Below are 23,537 nucleotides of genomic sequence, written 5' to 3'. Positions count from 1 at the left end.
GACCAGGGCAATGGCGTCACTTCCGCAAGGCGCCGGAGCGGCTCGAAACTAGCCAGGCGCGGCCGCGCTTGCGCAGAGCGGGGGCGGGGCGGGCTGCGGGGCGGGGCGGGCTCGGTTCGGTTCGGTTCGGTTCGGTTCGGTTCGGTTCGGTTCGGTTCGGTTCGGTTCGGTTCGGTTCTCCCGGCGGGTCCCTGTCCTCTCGCTTGTTTCGCTGCCCTCGCAGCCTGCAGCGGCCAGAGGAGAGGCAGCGCGCAGCAGGCCGCACCGGGAGGCCTTCCGGCGGCGCCGCGGCCTGCCCCGGCAGCCCTTCCCGCTGCGCCGCTTGGCCAGCCCGGGGGGCCCTGGGCAGCTGTCACCCGGTGTGTCCAGTGTCCCCCCGGCTTCCCGCCCCCTATTGGGCAGGGATTGGGATTTTGATGCCCAGCTTCTGACCTGAGCCGCCGGGCCTGCCCTGCCCTGCGCGGCGCTGTGAGGCAGCGGGGTGAGCACAGCACCCTCGCCAGACGCCGGAGGGGTTTAGCCCCCGGGCAGGTTCGGGGGGCTTAGCGGTGTGGGAAGCTGGCAGTGGTGGCGGGAGGCCATGCTGGGGCCTGCACTCCATAGGCTGCGGCGCTCTTGGGGCTCCTTCACAGCACGTTTCCTTGATGCAAGGAACAGCAAAAATAGGTTTGAGGTTCACCCTTTCAAGTATATACTTAGCTTTGCGGTTTCTTAAGAAGGAGGCTGTTGTCGCATGTGTAGGAGATGTACAAACAGATTGATGCAGTTACCCAATTAAGATTTCTGGCAGTCTTTGACTGTATAAAGTCAGTATAAAGAATATAAAGGGATGTCATGTGTGGCTGATGTACGTATCAGGTGTACAGTTACTTCGTTTCTTTGAGACAGAAAAATGCACAGAGGATCCTGTGCCAGGTCCTGTGCCCAGGCTTCACTTGGGCAAACAGCAGATTTATGCCCTCAGGGTTCAACATCAGTTGTCAGTGTGCCTCAGAGTAGCAATAAATATGCAGTGCTAGCTATGCTAAATCTGAAACGAGGAGAGGAGCTTCAAAAATGCCAAGGAATCAAAAATAACTATATATTAAAGTGAAACTTGTTTGTGAAATGGGTATCTCTCAATCTGCAAGTTTTTTGTTGCAGATCTTTCAAACCCCGTACTTAGACCTTAAATAGGTGGATTTTGGAGCCTCTGCTATTGCGATCAGCTTCTTGGATAGTCTTAGAATCCCATGTGAATCCACAGATGATGGATTAAAATATGCAATGAGTCATACTAAATTGGCGCCAATTGAAATGCACAGGTTGTAAATCACTGCAGAATTTGACTCAGTAAATAGCATGTAATACTTTGCAATTCTAAGCACTGCGTCTGTCTTAGGTAATCTTTTTTCTTTCTGAGGAACAGAAAATGCTTCATAAAATACTAATCTACTGGTCTTCACGGGAAGCCTGAAAAGTGACACTGCACTGGTGTCCTAGCTTTTAACTGGCTAAACTAAGCTACAGAGGGGATGGATGGGTTGCTTGTGGTTGTGCATGAAAGCTGTGGTAGAGCCAGGAACATAATCCAAGTCTCCTGACTCCTGGATTTGAACTTTAGAACTAGCTCATGTTTCCTTTGTGCTTTCAGTACGTATACTGACCTTTAGGAACCGTATTTACCTACAAGTTCCCAGAAGAGATCTACTTTCCCTTGACATGTTTTCCTGGTATCAATTACGTTTTTCTTCTGATGAGTATTTTGAGCATATAGAATACACAGAGAGAGCAAATGAAAACGATGTTGCCTGTAGAGGCCCTGGGGGCCAGGTCCTGCTCCCTGTAGACTGCCTTAATGGGTAATAGGAAGCAGTGGGTGTGGGTCCCTCACTTAATGCTAGAGAAACACCGTTTCTGTAAATACCCATACACATCTTTTCTTCAAACCTCGGTGCAGAGGAGAAAGCAATTGTGCCCATAGTGCTGAGGATGGAGAGGGATCTGTGCTGGGTATGGTGGGAGAGTGCTGCTCTAAGATTCTCCTCTACATCAGACTATTTCAGTCTCCACACCTTGCAAGAACCAAAGGACCGCTCCCTTCTTATATCTCTGTAACATTAAAGAGGTGACAGATAAAGAAGAGGAAGGAAGTCTGAAAACTTTAGGAAACGCCAAGATAAGGAGAAAAATAACATGGTGAGATTGTTTAACTCTGTCACAGTGGAAACCCATGAAGCCTAATTGTTCTGACTCTTGGGGGGAAGGAGACCTCCATGACCAGATGTCATTAGAATTGGACTGGACCCGTTTGACAGCTCAAGTGATTGAAGTCAGGAGCAAGATCATACGTTGGAGCCCAGTTCTATGGGACTTCCCAGCTTGGGGAAAGTGTGGGGGAACCTGTGTCATCATTAAAGTTGTATGTTTTCATGATCGTTTCTTCCAACCATTTTGTGCTATTCATAAGTGCAGCCCAAAATAGCCATACTGCTACCCCAGGTTGCCTGCCTGCTGCTTGGTATTTACAGTCTGTAGTGGCATCAGAATTTTCAAACTTACTGCTTAAAAAAAAATAAAAATAAGGCTTAGCTCAATGTCTTGACCTCTATATCACAACAGAATCTTCACAGACATAAAAGAGATAATAGATTTCAGTGCAACCTTGGGTAAATATTACAGAAAGCATTTGGGATATTTGTTTGATGCTTAACTTGTTTTAAGTTATCTTAGTTGGAGTCATATGGTATCTGGATCAAGACTTACAGAATCAAAGGCCAACGTTCATATATGTTTGTTGTATAATTCTTGGGGCATTTTCCAAATTTCCAAGTTAGTTTGCATGGAGAGTGATACAGGGTTTCAAGCAAAGTTTCCTAATGACATGAGAGTCATTGTAACAGTTCAGCCCTATAGTTCCATACAGTTCTCTGCATAGGGATTTTTTTTTATATTGTTTGGGAAAGGCTTATGGAAACTGCTTATTGAAAAGGCATTATGCAGAGGCAACGTGCAAAAGAAAGAGAATGAGCCTGCGAATAAACTACCCAGAGCTCTTCAGATCTGCAGGCATGGCTTCATTACTCCCTCCTGAGTTCCTCCTCCCTTTATAGCTACTGCTTTGTGGATGACAGCCTTATAAAACTGTGAGTGTGCTCCACCACGGAAGCCAGCAAATCAAAACCGTGCTCCGTGGGCAAAGAGAGATCACCTTGTATGGAACGTGGTGGGCAAGAAGATTAATACCTCCAGCCAAACCGCCAAGATTAGATCCTGTAGTGGTTTGACCTTGGCTGAACACCAGGTGCCCCAAAACCACTCTATCACTCCCCTCCTCGACTGGACAGGGGAGAGAAAATATAACAAAAGGCTAGTGGGTTGAGATAAGGACAGGGAGATCACTCAGCAGTTACAGTCATGGGCGAAAGAGCTTGACTGGGGGAAATGAGTCTATTACAATTCAAATTAGAGTAGGATAATGAGAACCAAAACCAAAACTTAAAAACACCTTTCCCCCACCCCTCTCTTCTTCCAGGGCTCAAAGAACCAAACCCAAAACTTAAAACCACCTTTCCTCCACCCACCCTCCTCTTCTTCCAGGGCTCAAATTAACTCCCAAATTCCCTGCCTCCTCCCTCTGAGTGTCACAGGGGAATGGGAAATGGGGGTTGCAGTCAGTTCATTGCATTTCACCTCTGCTGCTTCTTCCTCCTCACACTCTTCCCCTGCTCCAGCGTGGGGTCCCTCCCACAGGAGACAGTTCTCCATGAACTTTTCCAATGTGAGTCCTTCCCACAGGCTGCAGTTCTTCACACATTGCTCCAGCATGGGTCCCTTCCATGGGGTGCAACCCTTCAGGAACAGGCTGTTCCAGACTGTGTCCCCATGGGGTCACAGGTCCTGCCAGCAAACCTGCTCCAGCCTGGGCTGCTCTCTCCACAGGGCCACAGGTCCCGCCAGGAGCCTGCTCCAGCACAGGCTTCCCAGGGCATCCCAGCATCCCCCTGCTCCGGCGTGGGCCCTCCCCAGGCTGCAGGTGGATATCTGCTCTGCCATGGGCTCCATGGGCTGAGGGCACAGCCTGCCTCACCGTGGGCTTCACCACAGGCTGCTGGGGAATCTCTGCTCCGGCGCCTGGAGCACCTCCTGTCTCTTCCTGCGCTGTCCTAAGGGGCTGCAGAGTTGTTGCTCTCACATAGTTTCATGCCTCTCTCCAGCTGCAATTTGTTGTGCAGCTTTTTTTTTTGCCCTTCTTAAATGCATTATCCCACAGGTGCTGCCACCATCGCTGATGGGCTCAGCCTTGGTCAGCAGTGAGTCCATCTTGGAGCTGGCTGGCACTGGCTCCATTGGACACAGGGGAAGGTTCTGGCATCTTCTCACAGAAGCCACCCCTGTAGCCCTCCCCCACTACTGAGACCTTGCCATTCAAACCCAATACAGAACCCAAACAGATGGAAGATGTTAAGTGAAGACAAGCATTTAGGAAGAGAAGGCAACACTTCTGCTTTGCTTATGCAATCTGAGCCCTCCTGTTTGATTTTCTATTATAAATATTGTTATGTGAATGTACACATAGGTCTGTGTTACATTAAAAATCAGTTTCTTTGTGGCAATTCTAGCACCTAAATGCATCCCAGGTCTGTTTCTGATTCTTACTTGCAGATTTTTCAGTTATTATGTAGCAGGATTTTGCTTACTTAAGTGTCACTAATACCCACCATGGCAGTATGGACTGTGATCAGCAAAAGGCTAAGGAGTGATTATTGATGTCTCAAAATATTAAGCCTGTTTGTGCAAAATGTAACTTGTTCCTGTGTGCTCAAGCATTTAAGACAATAGGGACAGCCAAGAAGCCTGTCTGTTTCTGAATGTTTTGTCATGACTACAGCCATAGGTAGCATCCTAGGTGATTTAAAATGCTAAAGGATTAGAAGAAAAACATTAGATCTGTATTGTAGAGTTTGTATATTTTGCACCTCTGTGTTGGTCTTCTGTTGCAGGAGAGAGAACCCTGGTCCTTTTGATCTGGGTCTAATGGATTCTGATACAAACTTCCTGTCTTTCAGACTGAGCCTGAGATTTACAGGTCCCACCTTCACAACTCTGCATCTTTACAGCTCCACCTCCTGTCTTTACAGTGTCAGATGGTAGCCTCACACCTCCTCTTCGACCCCCCAGACCAGATGCAAATAGTTGCCTTTGCAGCACACTGAATGACCAGCACTGGTTTGTGTGTGGTTCTGCAGAGCAGGAGAGACTGCAGCCAAAGTACGTGCCATGTATTGGCTCTGCTGGGAGGAATAGTGACTTTGCCACTCCCTTTTTAATCCCATGACCTGATACAAAACCAATCTAAGACCATACAGGATGGTGTCACATGCAATGTGAGGTAAGAAGCTTGAGATCTCTGTGGCCATTGATGACCCAAAAGCTTGCATTACCATTGCCACCCCTGCAGAGTGGGTGTTGCATGCATCTGTCCAGTCCAGAAGTGCATTACACCTTCTTTCCACTGGTGCAAAGTGTTGGGTGGTGAAGAGTTTGGCCCAGAAGAAAGTCAGCATGATGCTGGCTTCCATCCATTTAGCCTCATCTCTACAGTTGTCCCAGTGTTTCTTCAGACTGGCTAAGTCTGCTAGTACTGAGGAGAACGGCCATCAACAGAAGGTGACAAGAACAGTGCTGAGCAACCCGTTCTGGAGCTTCGGGGTAAAATTCGGTGCTCTTTCTGTGAATAAACCAAAGGACGTGGCTCTTCAGGTAGTTCCTCATTCCATCAACCGCCATTCTTTAAATAGCCTGTGGTACCATTTTATACAGGTTCCTGACTGTGCCTTTAAGTGGAGTGGCCTGGGAAGGACGTAGGGGTGGAAGGAGACAGCACTAGGCAGCTGCATTTTTTTCAAAAGCCAGCGCCTCACGGGAAGTACTAGCAATGGATGTACAGGGCTGCCTGGACTCCGTGAGTCAATACAGCTCTCCAAAATATGTACGCATCCAGAGTCCTGTATGCGGATGTGTGCAGATTGCCTTCTATGCAACTCTTGCTCTGTCTATTTGGTAAGTGGATGGTGAAAGGATGCTGTGTTGTACCCGAGGAAGCGTTTCTTGTATTAGTGGTTGCCTGGTTACAATGTAGCTTTCAGCACTTTGAGTTTTGTGGCAGCAAACAAGGTCATTAATCTGGTGGTAGACCATTCTTGGGAGACAGGTGGTGTGGGAACTTTGTGGTGGGAGTGTAGCATGGATTTTTATCTAACAGGGTCGGTTGCTTGGACATAGTTAACTAAGCTGCCTCTAAAATCCACTGTCAGTTTTGTTTTTTGCCATGCTGTCTGGTTTTGTTTCTTGTCTGAAAAATCCAAATAACTCCACTGAATAATCTTAGATTTACACCACTGTTTCTGAGATTAGAGCCTGCTCTGTAGAGTCTCCTATTCAGGGTCAGATGAAATAGTGAGTCACCCTTTGCAGCAGATTTCAAGAACAATAAGATGTTTTAGGAATATACAATAACTGGTTGCCTCTAAAGGGCAGATTTTCCTCTTTGCTGCCAAACTAGGGCTGTTCTCAGTGATAAGTGTTTGCTGAACAAAGTCTGCTGAAGTTCATGAAGTTGGTTTTATTCTCGTGGGAGGGCTGCAAGCCAGGACATTGAGCACACTGATCCCAATCTCACAAAGAATCAGGTCTGCAGGAAATTCAAGTTGCCTTACTAAGGTACCATACCCACCTACTAGTGCTCAGAGCTGGGTTCCCACTGCCAGTTTCCAACAATGTGGTTATCCCAAAGCACTGTTCTCCTGGAAAAGGCAGAAATGCTGTTATAATAGACCATACTAATAAAGGATCACTGATCAGTTGCTTTATATTTCTGTTCTTCAGGTACTGTTTTATCCTCCTCCAGAACAGTTTGTTGTTATATTGAAATGGTGCTAGCTCTTGTGGCTTGTTTTCCAAAGCAAACCTTTTATATCAGTTTTGTGTTGTGTAGAAAGTATCTTCTGAACATGGTTTTTCAAAGTTGATGGTGTTTTTATGAGTTAAATGAGCTAGATGACTTTCCTGTCAGCTTAAAAACATTTGAGGCATCCTTCCTCCTTTTGTTAACACACTCAATGCATGAGAAAGTGAAACCATTAGGTCAAGGTTTTCATAGTAATCAGCCTAAGGCACAAAAGATAGTCACTTTGGAAAGATAAGGATGAAGTATTCTAAGCTCTCGTAAAAAACAAACATAGAGTGGACACTACCATTTGGGACAGGAAAAGTCAGAGTCTAGGTACACAGCAATGCAGCATGGGTAAAAGTTTTTGGATGACATCAAGTCCTGTTGTGGTTAATTGGTGTTTCACAAATGGCATCTGAAGGGCCAGGATGTCACCTCATGTAGTCTGTATAATTTAGGATGGAAAATAGAAATTTTCTTCATGCATATATCAATTCATTTCTGACAAAGCTAGAAGTTGCAAAAGTGAAAACAAGGCAGACTTTGGTCCAGCCGTGCATGTGCCTCACACTAAAAAGGCTCTCCATTACTTAAAAATGTCCGTCTGACTTTTATCTTGCAGTGCATTTTGTCCAAGGGTGATACAAACAAGCTGACCCATTTTATTCTTATGGGCTTATTTGTCCTTTCTGTTTTATCTGGCCAGTTGTATAGTCTTCATTCACAGACTCTATCAGGAGACGGATGAAATTAACAGCTCAGTTCGCACTAGTGTGAAGGGAGTGGCTTACACAAACAACAGGATCTGGGATACAGCAGAATACGCTATACCAGTGCAGGCAAGTCTTAATTTAATGTCAGTCCTGTGTTCAGCTTCCATTGATCCATCTGGTTGCTTTCCTGACATGACATGTCAGTATCCTGCCATTCAATGTAATTACATTGGAGATAGCAATGCTTAAAGCCAAATCTTCCCTTCCTCCTTTAATGTAAGGGTGGGGGTGTGTGTGTGTGGTGTGTATGTGTGGAATATCATGTCTTATGAAATTTCTGTGGTTCTATTTGTTACATAATTTTTACATAATCAATTTATTATTTTGGTAGTAGCAAACCTAGGGACAGATTCACTCCGGTATAGCTGTACTAAACACAGCAGTGTTATTACCAGTTAATGCTAGTATATCTTTCTTGGTTGTGATGCCAGTTAAAAAGAAAAATAATCAGCACCTTCCTGCCTCTGGCTGCTCATTCCTTCCCAGAAGATGTCCCTACTTTTTCTGTTTGAGCCGGGTAAAATCTGGATGTCTATCAGGGGAAGATAGAGCAGGAACAGCCTTGTTGTCCTTTCAGGTGATATTCTGAAATAACTGATTTCCGAATCAAGTATGTGAAATTTCAGTCAGGTTCATGTCCTTTCCTCCATGTAGGGGGTAAACTCTTTTTTTGTGATGACCAACATCATTACGACAGAGAATCAGATTGAGCATACCTGCCCTGAGGTAAATATATTTTGTGATTTACACTTATGATGCATGGAACACATGCTGATGTAAGAGGGGACTGTCCTTGGAGCAGTCCAGTGCAAGCAAATACTGTTGCTCTCTATGCCTGTATCTAAGCAGCTAACACGCAAGATCTCATTTAATTGATCCTTTTCTTTCTTGGGGAGTCTGCTGGCAGTTGTGACTTCGCCTCTCACCAATGACCTTGCAGCCAAACCTATCTGCATCACTTTCAGAAGGTGATGACATTCAGGCCAGTGATTGCTGTCCAGCTTCACTGGTATTGCTGCTGCTCTCGAAGAAAACCTGAAGGAATGATGGAGCTACAGAATTTCTATCAGCTTCTCTGCTAATCTGGTGCTTTTACTACTACTGTTGCTCATTCCTACATGTCCCCTTCCTTCCTTTCTGTAGATCAAACCTGGTTGTCAGCTGCAGCTCTCCTCTTCATTTGGCTGACCTAGAAGTGGGACCTTGCAGAGTAGTTCCTGAATACAAGTTGACTTTCACTGGCAAAACTATATGGGACTGTTAGTAAACAAAGAATTTTAAACTCCAGTATAGAATTTATCGTGCTTAATGGCATAGGAGAGAGTGTAAAAAATGGGAAAAGATATAAATAATAAAGGAAAATGTTATTGTAAGCATGGAAAGGGATTTTTTGTTGGTTTTGCAGGTAGCTGAGCCTTTGTCTCCTGCAAGCCAGATAATTAGTAAGGGTTATACCGGTTCTGCATTGTTATTTTCTCTTATTATTTGATAGTTATACATTGAAGCTGAGTAAGGCTTTGTACCTAGGTGTGGAGAGGGAGATATTTGTATTGCTCTTTTATGTAATTTTTTTTCCAGTATCCCTTTGTCAAAGCTATCTGCTCTTCAGACAAGTCCTGTGAAAAAGGGAGTGTAGATATCCACAGTCATGGTATGTAAACGGCATTTTCAGATTGAAATACTTCTTTTTGTGTACTATCTTCTACCGCATTTTTGACCAGTGCAGCATGTGCAAGATCCAACCAGGAGAACTGCAGTACAGAACCCTAAGAAATATCTGAGAACATATTTTCCAAACCACAAAATTGAGTTCTTATCAGTTTGTGTGTTCCCTTACTAAAAGGAGAAACAGTGAGAGGGAGCAGAGGAAGGGGAGATGTGAAGAAGAGTATAGACTGGTGTGAATGAGGGCCAATCTCACAGTCACTCCCACTGAAGTCCATGACTGCTTAGCAAATGGAGTGATTGAAGGATCTGTTTGAAGGATCTGTAACACCCCTATGATGATTAGGTAGTTCTCAGAATAAGTCAGGGGACTTGTGTCCTGTGTTGGGACCAGTTGTCCAGAAGGCATCATACTGTTTTCATCGGCTATGTGAATTCTTTGTAGTACTGAGATTCCCTGAATTTGGGCTGCTGGCTGGATTAGCACTTACCCTGATAAAGACTAGACACTTACAGAAAATACTGACTTTCTAGGAATGCAGAAAGAATTAAGGTTTTCTGACCACTTTTATGTCCTTGTTTAATTTGCTCATGTTGCTGAATTAAACTTCTGACTGAAACAGTTGGTTTCTCAATTTATCCCAAGACTCAGATATGTAACTTTATATAAAACTGTGTAGAAAATTACTTCACCCTCAGCCAAAACAATGACAAGCACTACTGACCCAAGAAAATGGCTAAATAAGGATTGATGAGGTGTAGCAGGACTGTGGTTTGGGTAGTTCGTCCTACAGCTTCCTCCTATAGAAAGCTGCAACAATCTGAAATGTCAAGCTCCCTATCTTATATTTGAGGAGGAATCCACTGATATGTTGAAACTGTCTCTAACTGGCAAAAAACTCTTGTCTTTGCTGAGTAGAGCTTATTTCTTTACAGGGATTAAAACAGGAAGATGTGTGAATTACAATGCAACTACTAAAACCTGTGAGGTCAGGGCATGGTGCCCTGTGGAATCCATGGAAAGCCCCCCTAAGTAAGTGAAAGAGATATCTCCATTTTTTTGATATCAAAAGAAGAATTTAATTTGACAAAGTAATGAAATTTTAAGGTAATCCCTTTGCCTAGGCACATGTAGGTCTCGTATCTTCTTTGTAGCCATACTGCTAACACTTATTATAACGTCTAAATAACTTACATCTAACAATCTGTCCTGGTGTATGATTCTGCCGTGAAATCATAGCCTCCAGTCTGTATCATCATGCAGCTGCCATAGAAACAGTTTTAGATGTCACAGGCTCATCTTCAGTTTACTAGAGGCATTTGGCTCATTAATTCAAATGTCAAGGAAAATGTATCAATGTAAGATAGGTTTAATCAGAGACAGAAATAAAAAGTTTTTTAACTTGGGGGTTTCTTCTGCAAGGCTTAGGGCTCTATGGTGTAGAAGTTCCTCGTGGGTTCATTTATCACAGTGAGGTTGCTTCCACCTCCCAGAACAGTAGGGGCAGATTGGTTATCTGTACATTCTGCTGCAGGCTAGTGTGTGGGGATCCACCTCAGACTGAAGAACAGTCTCTCCATCCTCTCTAGGCAGATGATGACAAACTCAGTGCTGGCAATCTGCAATAGTGAGCTGAAGGCAATCCTAGGAAAATGACTCCACAGAACAATGCTGCTGTGACCTGGAGAGTAGGATGGAAGGGCCTCATAGCCATCTTTTTTTTGTAAGCCCATGGCTGTAGTGTTCCAAGATAAGAATGTTATCTTTCTATCAGCCAGAGCATGAAAAAAAATATAAAAAAAACTTTATTTCAACTGAAATGATGGAAATCATACTCTAAGAGAGCAAATGATAAGCAATTTTAGCTCCTCTCAACCACCTTTGAAATACATCTGTAAGAAACTGGATCAATTATCACCTTTATTAACTCATTGCTTTTAAAAGATAAAAGCACGATTCTATGTGTATATCCCATATATTGCCCTAATTTGGGGTTTTCTGCAGACTGAGCAGTTTTTCCACTGCCAGGTCCCCTCCAGAGCCCACAATGCCTCCTACAGGTCCTTCTGCTGAGTTTTTTGCAGCTCTTCTAAAGGAATTTCCATTCTCTTCCCCTGCAGACAGAGTTGTGATCTGAAAAAGGCTTTGTTCTCCAACAACAGGAAGGCTGTAACTGTTCATACAGCATCCGGGAAAGATATGCATGAGCTTCCTGGGTTAATAAAATCCTAGAGGTTTTTTATAAAATTTCAGTGACTGCCAGTCATTTTTAAATGTCACACTGCGTAGGCTCACTGCTGCGTATGTTACAGAGGGAATTTTGCTTTTAATTACATCGCTCAGTTGACACATTCTGTCTTGTTTCCTAACCTTCCTCTACAGTGCCAGTAGTCGGTCACTACCAGGGACCAAAAATAACAGATGAGAAGTTTAATCCAAACCTCTGATGTATAAAGTTCCTTCACAGGTTCCATTGGCAAGGAAAAAATGAGGAATCACTAAAAAGCAAAGCTCAGTGTTTATTTTCTACCAGAACAATACATAAACCCAAGGTCACAGCCCAGGAAGCTTTGCCATCTGGTTGAGATACTGTGGTAGCAATGTTGGGCTTTGGTTACACCCATGATTGTCTTTATTGTCCAAATTACTTCGAAAAGTAAGTTTCATGAACTATACTGGAGGCCTCCTTTTCCTTCCCGTTAGTTATGGCAGGAGCTGAACAAAGCCGTTGCATGTTGGCAAGGAGATTCTTTTATTTTTGATTGTTCATTTCTGCCTGAGGCAGGGCATGGCTGTCAGATTAGCTGGCTGAAGGACAGGTGTTTACAGACCTTTTTCAGAATAGCTTTGGACCAGATTCCAGATGCTTCCCAGTGGGTGAATTATGGAGATTTCTCACATTATAAGTTCATTCATTTTTAGTTCTTTAAAAATGAACATATATTATTAATGTCTTGACTATTATACACTGAAACTCATCAGTGACTCTCATGTCCAGCTATCATCCACAAATGTTAATTTGGTTTGCAGTCAAGTCTCATTCATTGACTCGGTTTAGAAGACACTCATGAGAAGTCTGGATGGGACTAGACTCTTCAGCAGTGCCCAGCAACAGGACAAGGGGCAGCAGGCACAAACTGAAACACAGAAGTTCTATCTGAATATGAAGAAAAACTTCTTTATCTTGAGGGTGACAGAGCACTGGAACAGACTGCCCAGAGAGGCTGTAGAGCCTCCTCTAGAGACATTCAAAACCTGCCTGGATGCGATTCTGTGCAACCTGCTCTAGGAGAACATGCTTTAGCAGATTTAGCAGGGGGTTGGACTAGACCAGGGGTCCTCAAACTTTTTAAGCAGGGGGCTGACACGCGGATGAAGTGGCAGGCAGTCATCTGCGGCTGCTTGGTTTCCCCCCTCAACCTGCGGGGGGGGGGGGGCGGTTCTGTAAATACAGGGGGCCGGACTGAGGACCCTGGGGGGCTGTATCCGGCCCATGGGCAGTAGTTTGAGGACCCCTGGACTAGACGATCTCCAGAGGTCCCTTCTCACACTGACCATTCTGTGATTCTGTGAAGTCCCTCTTGGAAGCTGCATGTCATCCAACTAATGTGCTTCTTGTCATCACAGATCTCCAATGCAGCTGCATTACTTCTAAATACAATGACAGGAAAAATACTCCCTGCTTAGAAGCACTGCACTGTCCTTTATGTGGCTGACTGCTTTGAAGACTGGGTTTCCCCCTTGGAATGGCTGTCTTGATGAAAATTAAAATAATCCTGGCTCATTCTGAAAATAGAACATCACCAATATTCTAATTCAGCATAGTCCCTATGCTAGACAGACAATGCTAAAAATTATATCTCTTACTTTCCTATAGCCCTGGCAAGTCCTGGATTGTAGCAGAGGTTGTCTGACAGTCTAGGCCAAGGTTACCCAGCTGGCAATTTGTGGAAAATTCCTTCTTTCCTGCCACATCAGCTTCAGAGAAACCACTTTTTTGAGGAAAGGTCAGACTGGCAGCCAGCTCTCCATTATCTTTGCATTCCACCTACACATTTAGTGACACAAACCACTACAGGGGAGTTCCTCAAACCAGTATCTTCTAGGAAGGCAAGACAACCTTTGGTGATGTGATTGACACTCAACTTCCAATGATATCCTCTAGGATTGAGTGCATGGTTCATTCTTATACTCTTACTAGCTGTGCAGCTCTGGTGTAAATGGCCAGCTGCCTGTGGGGACCAGCAATGAAACTGCCAATTCATTGTGCATAAATCATCACCTGTCAAATACTTAATTTCTTATTGCTGTTCTATAGCAAGGTTTATAGGAGAAGTCTCTTGAGGTCATATTTCAGCTGCATGTAGAGATGCCAGTTAGGCCTGACCCACACAAACAAATGCAATAAAAATTTATACCTAAAATTAAGAAAGCCACCTATATCTTTCTTGATCCCCTGAGCCACCTCACTCCTTGCATTTCAATCTGTTATTCTTAGCAACATATTCCTCCTACTGACAGCTTTCCAGGTAATAGTAAAGTAGCATAAGTGATGTATTTAAGTAAAAGAAGATAGTTAATTTGATGTTCCTTTTTTAGGCCTGCTGTTCTGAGGAGTTCTGAAGACTTCACTGTGCTAATAAAGAACAACATTCACTTCCCAAAATTTGATTACAACACGTAAGTGCAACCATTCCTCAATGCTTTCTAAAGCTGAGTCTAAAGACTGAGTAGTTGTGCTCTGAAAAAAAGATTATATAAATTGGCACCTTCTTTACTCAAAAAGGCTATGCATTCAGGTATGTGTCTACCTGAGTGACAAGTATCAAGTTTCTGTAATTCTTTAGCCCTATTAATCCTTCAGGAACCAAGAGAAATAAGGAGAGCTTGCGAACAGAACCTCCCAGCATAACTCTCTTTGTCTCATGCACTGGACAACAGAATTGTTCATTCAGATATACTGGTTTATGTTAGGGTAAAATCACTGAAATGTAGCACAACAGATGTGTGATACAAATTACAAGGTGAAAATGTTTCATTTTCACAGATAAAATTTTGCTGGTGATAATATCCAAAAAGTAAAGAATTCATCTTGGTACCCAGATCCCAGTTAGGGTTATATAGATCTGGTAGCTACAAAACCAAAAGCTCCTTTACTTACAAACTGAGTACATTTAACACAGGTTCTAGTAGGTGTGAAGTCCCTTACTTGTACCTGTAGCTGCTCCAGCTTGTTTATAAATTCAAACAGTTGTGTGTATATTCTTCACAGACTAAATTTTCCACCAAATGTAAATACTTCCTGCACATACAACAAGATAACTTCCCCCTTCTGTCCAGTTTTCCGTCTGGGAGATATCCTTCAGGAAGCCAAAGAGAATTTTTCCGAGGTGGCAGTGAAGGTATGTGATACCACTTTTTTTTCACACTCGGTGTTAAAACATTTTCTCGATTCTTTTCCTGCATGTTTTGCTGTCTGTCATATAATGAAATTGTTCTAGGTTTAGAAACTGGCTGTGTGAGAAGCAAAGTAACCCCAGCTTTCAAGATTTAAATGTGTTTAACATCTCACAGGATGTTGACATAGTTGATATTATTGTTGACAGAGTGGATGGTATTTTGTTAATATTGTAGCTTGTAGAGGCCCTTTTACAAAGCACAGTGTATTTGAATAGTTCCTATACAAGGCTGTTGCTTGTGGTCATCTTTTGATTCTACTGAAGCAGATCCTTAATCATATTGCTGGGGAAATCATCCAGAAGTCAGACTGACACATATGGCAGCTTACATTCAGAGTCAAAAAGCATTTATTTTTGCTGTTACATCTTCACTCTGTTCTTTAGGGTATCAAGCAAAATGCCCTTAGTGCAGTACCCAGCCATACCTCTAGAAAGTCAATATTGACAGATGGGTAGAACAGAAGCAGAGGCAAAGCGTCCTGCCTAGAATGACCACCAAGCCACGTTTATGGATTCTCAGCCTGGCACAGTGCATACAAGATGAAACATTTGGACTTGGTGCTGACAAAACTTAGGCTTGCACTCAGGCTTTTTGTTTGAGCCTATAGGTAGTTTAAGGCAACAAAATGACTGTCACAGTGTATCAGCTACATCCACACTTGTGCTACTAAGAGGAAGAGAAATAGACAGAAGTTAGGAAAGGCCTGAATGAATGGTAGCTTCTAGCTCACGTGATGAAGTCACTTCAATGGAAGACTGCTCCATTGGCAAACGTTGCTTATGAGTTAGCGTGTCTATAGAGGTGTGCCCCTGCCAACGGCATCTCTCAAATCTCCGCTGACTTTAACAGCATTCTAGCCCAGGCAGCAATCACAGCACTAGTCCCTAAGCTTACTGTGTCTGTTTCTAGGGAGGAATCATTGCCATTGAGATTAACTGGGACTGTAACTTGGACAGATGGTTTTACAACTGCCGTCCAAAGTATGGGTTTTACCGCCTTGATGACAGAAAAACTACTCCTGGATTGCACTTCAGGTAAAACAATGTTATATGAAGCAAGTAGAATGTTTTCTGGGTTGAAGCAAAGATGTGATGAGGTGTGAAGAATGATGACTTGGAATGACAAGGCATTTGATTCTCCTTCTTCACTGTCACGTCCTTAACCTGTGTTACTGCAGTTGTATAGATGTATCATCACAGTCATCTTCTAAGTGAGCATGTTTGTATTGCAGGAGATTTTATTTCTGTGTTGAAAGGCCTAGAAATTTCCAACAAGTATTCCAGGAGCTAACACACAGAATAGTTTGGGCAGGTTTCACCATATGGCAACTGAGGCTTGAAACTACCTAAACTTGTGAGTTTCCCAAGGCAATTAACACAAATAAAATAAGAAAGTGTTTTTCTTCCATCTGAGTAACCCCACAGTTCACTGAATCAAGATTTATTCAAAAGCAAATTAGAGCTGTGGTTCTGTGTGCATATAGATTTATGAGAAATTTTGACAAAAAACCTTGAGGTGACTCCAGTTCTAAATAGTTACACAAAGCATTTATCAAATGCTTATCAGCATATTTAAAGTTGTCCCTCAGATCTCGGTCAAAACTCTTGTGTAACAACATTCCTTTTTTTGACTCACAGCATGATTATTATTACATTATAGGTTTTCATGCATTTGTGATGCTAACATGAGTGCCATAATTGTCTAGGAGCTGTCAGCATATTCCAAAGCTGCATTGTGCTGGAGATGTGCAAAGACAGAACAAATAGGTGTTCCCTCTGACCTGGTAACCACAAGCAAGAAGTGGGGGAGATTAGAAGGAAAAAGTAAGACAGTGCTGTGAGGCTGAGGCCACCAATCTTTCTGCTGAATATACTTTTGTAGGTAAAGCAGTTTCTGAGAAGGCTTTTAGAAGGCGGCAGTGGAGTGGTTTTGAGCATGTTTACTGTCACATTAACTGCTGGAGTCAAAATGCCAAGAATGGGTTTGCCCAAAATTTTTACCTTTTAAGCATCAAAATGCCAGTCTGTAGCACGTTTATACTGATTATACTGAAATCTCTGCTGAAGGAAATGAGCCTGGTCTGAGAACACAGGCTGCTGGGAGAGTGTGCGTGATGCCAGATCACATCCTGGTGGCCTGTCTCTGTATCTGTTAATCAAGGGGGTTATTGGCAAAGAAAAGTCATTCTCTAATGTTTCCAAATTTAAAAAAGAGGAGTAGAGTAGTTCAGTGCAGCAATTTAAAAAGCAAAGGCAGTGAAAGCTGAAGAGCAGTGAATAGATTGAGCATAATACTATTTAAAACAAGCATGGATGTTTTGGTGAAGAGCACGCACAAACCCTGCCACACTGTTGAGCAGGTGTATGCCAACTTGTATAAACAGAGCTGCTGACTGCAGAACTACCCAAGTGAGTAAGAGGGGGAGAGCTAGAAACGATCCTACAATTAATATTTCAGGAAAACTTTCTTGACATCAGTGACATGTCGTAAGAATGTAAAATATTATGATACCCAAGGTCCATCCATCCCAGCATCCTAAAGCTAATAAAGGTGAACATTTGGGAAAACAGCATAAGAAACATGGCACATACAGAGTGCTGCTTCCCCTGCAGTCTAGCTGTCCTGGAAGTCAGGAAAGCTACTCTGGACAGCTTATACCCTCTGTCCGCCTGGAGCCCTATCGATTTCATCTCAGTTCCAAAGGGAATTTTGTGATAGACTTACATGGAAACAGGCTTTAGCCTTCCAAAAGAAAAGAACTACTTGAGGTGCAAGAGAGCAAAGCTGCAGCCAGTGGTCAAGAAAGCTCTTAACAGGTCAGCTCTGACCACAAAGCTGTTACAGAGAAGGCTTCTACTCCATCAAGAGCAGATGTGAAATAACCTCTACCCTGAGGGCTAGAGAAAAACTTTGATCTTGGAAAGAGTTAGGAAAACGTTCAGATAAAACCTAACTGACCTGCAGGCTTCAGAGGCTAAGAACTGGCCAATAAAACATGTCTTGGTCACAGACTGTGGAACCATTCAGCACAGGAAAAAGAGCATTTCATGTCTGTGCTAGCAAGGAGAAAGAACACATTATAATCTGTTTTTCTGAGTGACTCACTGCCTTCGGAGAATACAAATCAGATCATGGTGAATGGGAAGCAAATGATCGCATGATCTAGAGAACTCTGATTGAAAGCACTCTGAAAGCCTGCCAAACTTAGCTTGCAGTAGGATGTGCAGGAGAGAGTGGAATTGACTAAAAGCTTGCTCTAGGCTGGTTTGTTAGCATCAAAATGGCAAAGCAGAGTAGCAGTGACTGAACCCAAAGAGAAAGGAAAGGAGGAAAATGTATTTTTCTTAGATGTCTCTGTCACCTGAATGAGTACCTAGAGATGCTTGAAAGCAGAGGGCTGAGATGATGACATTTATGCCAGACTTACCCTCTTAAACAGTTTACACTTTTGGTACTTGAATAGGCAACAGCTATAAAAAAATTTTCGATTAGCAATGACAGAGTGGTCTGTGAGTATTCACCACCCCTGGAACTGACCTTCTGTTTCTTCAGCTAAGCAAATTCCTATTCAAATTATTTACCTAAATGAAGAAGCACAGGACTCAGAGATCAGTAAAGTAAACCAATCAAGAAAATACAGCACTTTAAGTCCTGGCAGCATGTCTGAGGCAGAAAACATACAGGTCTTGTTATCAGAGATTGGATATTAGTACTATTGTGTGGTTTAGTATGTCTTTCAGTTTAATGTAATGATTTTGCCAGTACTGCCAGCTTTTCATTGTCAGATTTAAAAAGATCTTTGTTCCATGCTCTGTGACTGCTTATTGATCCATAAGCTGATGTGGGCTGTGCTTCAGGAAGGTTATGTTCTTGATAGAATAAATTGGAAGTTAGTAAATGTTCATATAATTCTCACCACTCCCTACTGGCCGAAGAATAGAAAATGATTGATACCCAGCACGCTGAAGTGCACTCAGGAGTTCGAGTTGGTCTTGGATAACATGATATGAAAGCCTTCAGAGCAAGGGCATGCTTGTTGCCAGCTCTTCACATACACTTGCTGGGGTTTTCTGTCTGCTTTACCTGTGATTGAACTTCTTTCTGCAGTTTCAAGTTCCAATTTGAATTGAGACAGCAAAACACTCCTTTGACATTAGCTGGATTTTTGATTTGTCTAAATCTCTATGTATGTATTAATTTAGTGTCGACTGCTAGGTCAGATGCTGAGCAAAATACTGTTCATCAAGCCTCAGCACCTTCATTTCAGAAGGCTGAAAGAGCTGGAGGAAGAATGGAGAAGAAGTTACACCTCTTTTTGTGTTCTGCAGCCTCATGGCATTATAACCCCCAGGGAAGCTGCACAGATCTTCGTTTACTCTTTTGCAGATATGCAAGGTACTACAAGCTACCAGACGGGAGGGAGCAGAGGACTCTTTTCAAAGTCTATGGAATACGGTTTGATGTCCTTGTCTTTGGCACAGTAAGTGCAATTCTTTTTCCTTGTGGAGGGAGAAGAAAGTTTGCTATTTCCACAGCCCCACTTCTGCCATATACCCCTCTCCTCTCTCCTGTCCATCATTCTGGAATGGAAGTCATGTCAGATAAGTAGATCTAAACTGAACTGAGCAGCATAGGAGAACAAAGCTGAGTATGAAATGGCAGGGCTGGGAGAGAGGCAGAATTTTTGTTTAAGACTGAGACAGTAACAACTACATCATGGCATGATGTTACTGTCATGAGCCCTGTGTGTCACTGCTGTTTCCCTCTTAAGTTGTTTATTCTCCCCTGCAAAGTGTCTTAGATGGTCTAAGAAATTTTGGGATTGATTGAATTGTAAAGAGGCAACAATACATTGTGAAGAGACAAAAAAAGTAAAGCCATAAAGTTGAATGAATGTTTACAGATCTTGCCTCACAGTTATTCTTTTCTGCTTTATTTAAGGGTAGAAAATTTAATGCCATTGAACTCATTAAGAACCTTGGGTCCATGATATCCTACATTGGTTTGGTAAGAGACTTATTTTTAGGGTTAACAAAACCAGTTCTAGAGATACAGTCTCATTAAGAATGTGGAATCACTACTTGCTTTTTTTTTCATGTGCAGGTTGCATGGGCCATTGAATTTGTTCTTTGGGTAGGTAGTTACTCCCACTTTGGCAAATCATCATTCTACAAAATTTTCAACAGGAAAAAGTTTGAGACTATGCTGGATCCAAGACAGGTAAAGAATGTAAATTGCTGCTCTATGGATACAAAAATGCTGCTTCCATGTAGCTGTGCACAGCATGCGCTGCATGAGTGCAGTGGGCTGTACACACTGCCTTGGCATGGAGAAGTCACACCAGCTCTATCAGGGAAACTTGCAGGGAACAGTGATCCCTCTAAACAGCACAAGGATGTCATGAAAGGGTTGTCCATGAAGAGAGCATTGCTCAAAGGCTCTTCCCTGCCAACTTCACTTGCTTCTTCCTGTTTTTCAAGACAGTAACGGTTAATTTTCTGGGCTGCCTCTAATAATCTCCCAGCATTTTAGACATGTATTTTTAAAGGGTGAAGAGTAGAGTACCTAAAGGCTCTGCACAACCACACTCCTACAGTTAGCTCCATACCATCTCTTCCTGTTCCCTCTGTCCCCGCACTTCCACATGTCCTTGCTAGCCCAGATACTGGAAATATAGGCCTTTGCAACATGCAGTTGCAGGGGATTGTTAGTGGAGTACAGGTTACAGAACCCAAGCCCTGAGGTCAGATCTATGCTTTGTTTGTCCCCAGTTCTCCAAGTATCTCCAGCTGATAATGCTCATTTCTTCTGCTGCACAGGTGCTGTATGTGTCCTATATTGATGAGCCACATGTTACCTTGATAAAGATGCCTCTGAAAACAAGCTTGCAGCATGCTGAAGGCAGTATTGTTGAGGTAAAGACAAGACACTTAACCTTTGGGATCCTCCCTTTGGAAGGGAGAGCTGAGGGATGTCATTCCAAACTGATCTGGGTTTCCACCATCCCCACACATGCCCATATTTCCAGATTAGATTCTGAGGGGCTAAAATAGATTCCCATTGTCCGCTTCAAGTTAATAGGTCCTGTGACCAGAGGATGTCTTTTCTAGAGTCAGCTAAAAATTGCTGCTTTCCCATGGTGGGTATATGCCAGTGGGAGTGCGTTGGTGTTGAAACAACTTGTGAGGTGTTGATTCGATTTTGCTAGGGTGGGCGCTGGCAACACAGAAAGACAATCCTCCTCCAGATCTGCTGATCTATCATCATTATCCCTATTGTGCTGTGTCAAATGAAAAAGCCAGTGGTGAGGATCACTGTTGTAAATTCTCCCTGCAGTTGGATTAAGATAATGCTGTTTAATTTATGTTGGGAATTGTTGCAGAGCCACCCTGTGAAATTCTGTGATGCTGGCAGCTGGCGCACCAGCGAGTCCAACGAGAACCATGATAATGAAGAATCTGAGCTGGGGCAACCTCTCAGACAAAGGGCCTCTTCCCCAGATGGCCAAAAGTGGTGCTGCTGTGGCAAATGCCGGCCAACACCAACGTACCATGAGCAGCTCTGCTGCCGAAGGAAAAAAGGGCAGTGCATCACAACCTCCTATGGGTTTCGGCAGCTGGTGCTGTCCCGTGACACCCTGAAGAAAGCCCTTCTCTACAAAGACCCCTTCATGGACCTGATGGATGATGATATCAACAACAAGCTGCGTCACCTTGCTTATAAGCAATACATCCACTGGCATTTTAGCTGTTTTGATCTAGAAGACAGAGCTGTCATCCCAAACTGCTGCAGGTGGAAAATCAGAGAAACTTATCCCAAAGCAGTCCACAACTATACTGGTTTTAATATGGAATGAGAATGTAGCACAACTTGAGCTCACATTGTGCCTCACCTTGGGCATTTAAATTTTGTTTTCTTTCACAGAGCTTTTCTTATATATTAAAAAAAAAAAAAAAAAAAAAAGAAAGCATGTGACTTACCAAAAGCTTCTGTAGTACAGCTGAATTCTTGTATACTGTCTTTGGAGAGGCACAGTTGTCTACTGCTTAGCATAGAGGAACAAATACCTTGAGCTAAAGTGCTTGCTTCTGCCTTTGCTTCATTCTGCAAGTCACCCCATGTGGTTCGGGAATGTAGGCTCTGGGACGAATTCTTAGGGCTACATTTTAGTAAGAGCTTCCAGGTCTTCTGTCTTTGCACTGATACATACCAGAATCACAGCTGAATCAGGAGATGACCAACACTCTGAAAATAAGATGGAGCCAAGAGTCATCTCAAAGCATGACCCCTGAACAAAGAAAGTCCAAAAGAGATAGCACTTGAAAATGTGGTCCTGAGCATATTTTCCCCGAGGCACCTTTCTGCAGCCCTGGATCAAGAGGCTCTAGAAAGAAACACTGAGTGTGTAGTTTCATAACTCACTGTTGAAGGCCTCAGGGTCCATTCAGATTAAACAGGCCCATTTTAGATTACTTGTGACACAGACAAAGCATTTTCTGAAAAGCCCAGGTGTTCTCTTGGTATTGCTCCTTTTAGCTTGAACTTAGGAATTACAATGAAAAGTACTTTTACTGTCTTTGTGTAATATTTTCAGGCATTTCATTCATACTCATTGAAACTGTAATGTTGGACTTTGGCCTCCTGCTTGCTCTTCACTTCAAACAGGCCTTGCATCGTATACCTCCTCCTATGGAACTTGGCACACTGTGAGTTGCTTTGTGCTACAATGCGTAAGGCCAAAGTACAGCCAAGGAGCAGCAAACTCAGGGTAGATTTACCCTCACTCCAGCACCTTTTCAGTTCTTTCTTTTTGTTATGCTCAGCATGTTCTATTTTTGTAGAAAGAAGGTGAGAAGGATTGTAACATGTATATTCTGAACTCCTTTCTGAGCTAACCCAGCAGTTTGCCATTTCCATTTCCCAAATATATGTTAAGATACATTACTGTCAGCTATATTTGTATTTTCAATTGTAATATGCATTAATTAACGTTCATATTACAGCATCTTATGTATCTAGAGAAGAAAAATATTACAGTTGGCATTAATGCATTCCTGTTCTGAGACATGAACTGACTCTCTGTTTGGAAATAATTACACTGAATGTTCACTTAACACTCTGATTTTAATCTCTTTTCACATTTGTATAGGTGTTCTTCCTTATCCTTTCCCCTTTTTTTTTTGTGATTTCAGTTTTGACTGGTTGTAATAAATAGAGTGTTTGATTTATCTATCACTGGCTCGAAGTGTCTTTATAGTTTTGTACTGTCTGAAATTCCTGCTGCCAGTTTGTCATTTGCTTCATCTCTTCCCATGATGTACCTGCTATTATGAGAGTTATGGTGATGTTTCTGAAATAAGCACTGTGTTGGACAGCTCAGCGTCAGGCGGAAAGTGCATGAATTAGGTGGTGCAGAGCTCTGCTTTGATAGCCAAGATTAATTCTGTGGGTGGGAGGGTGACAGTCTTACATACGCTTCTGCTATCTTTTGCAGGCAAGGCGCTCTCTCCTTGCCCTGAGCTGGCTATGAGTTACATCTTGGTCCTCGCCTGAGGTCATCTGTCGAGCTTCTCTGTCAGACTTAGTAGCCCTGACTCAGCACAGGACTGACAGCAGCAGACTTCCAAGGAACAGCTGACGCACGTCTGGAGGTGAAAAGCTCCCCCTAAACTTGTTAACAATGAGTAGCGGGGGGGGGGGGGGGGGG

General features: G+C 43.1%; 1 protein-coding gene across 3 annotated transcripts; it reads left to right on the top strand.

Annotated features, from left to right (window-relative positions):
• Positions 1 to 4,961: 4,961 nt before the first annotated feature.
• On the top strand, positions 4,962 to 23,058 carry P2RX7 (purinergic receptor P2X 7). 3 transcript variants are annotated; one of them, XM_040610173.1, is made up of 13 exons: positions 4,962 to 6,042; positions 7,638 to 7,770; positions 8,359 to 8,430; positions 9,283 to 9,355; positions 10,306 to 10,402; positions 13,970 to 14,050; positions 14,643 to 14,772; positions 15,740 to 15,864; positions 19,217 to 19,310; positions 19,772 to 19,837; positions 19,934 to 20,050; positions 20,650 to 20,745; positions 21,213 to 23,058. In XM_040610173.1, exons 1-13 carry the CDS (start codon positions 5,918 to 5,920, stop codon positions 21,684 to 21,686), a joined length of 1,683 nt encoding a protein of 560 aa, XP_040466107.1. In that variant the 5' UTR covers positions 4,962 to 5,917; the 3' UTR covers positions 21,687 to 23,058. The 3 variants fall into 3 exon arrangements, with proteins under 3 accessions (XP_040466107.1, XP_040466116.1, XP_040466125.1); XM_040610182.1 differs by lacking the exon at positions 7,638 to 7,770 and having other exon boundaries at positions 5,874 to 6,042; XM_040610191.1 differs by lacking the exons at positions 7,638 to 7,770; positions 8,359 to 8,430 and having other exon boundaries at positions 5,875 to 6,042.
• Positions 23,059 to 23,537: the final 479 nt, after the last annotated feature.

The sequence above is a fragment of the Falco naumanni genome, chromosome 1 (assembly GCF_017639655.2).
Source record: "Falco naumanni isolate bFalNau1 chromosome 1, bFalNau1.pat, whole genome shotgun sequence".
NCBI lineage: Eukaryota > Metazoa > Chordata > Aves > Falconiformes > Falconidae > Falco > Falco naumanni.
The sequence above is the reverse complement of the archived record's forward strand: the minus strand, read 5'-3'. Positions and strand labels throughout refer to the sequence as shown.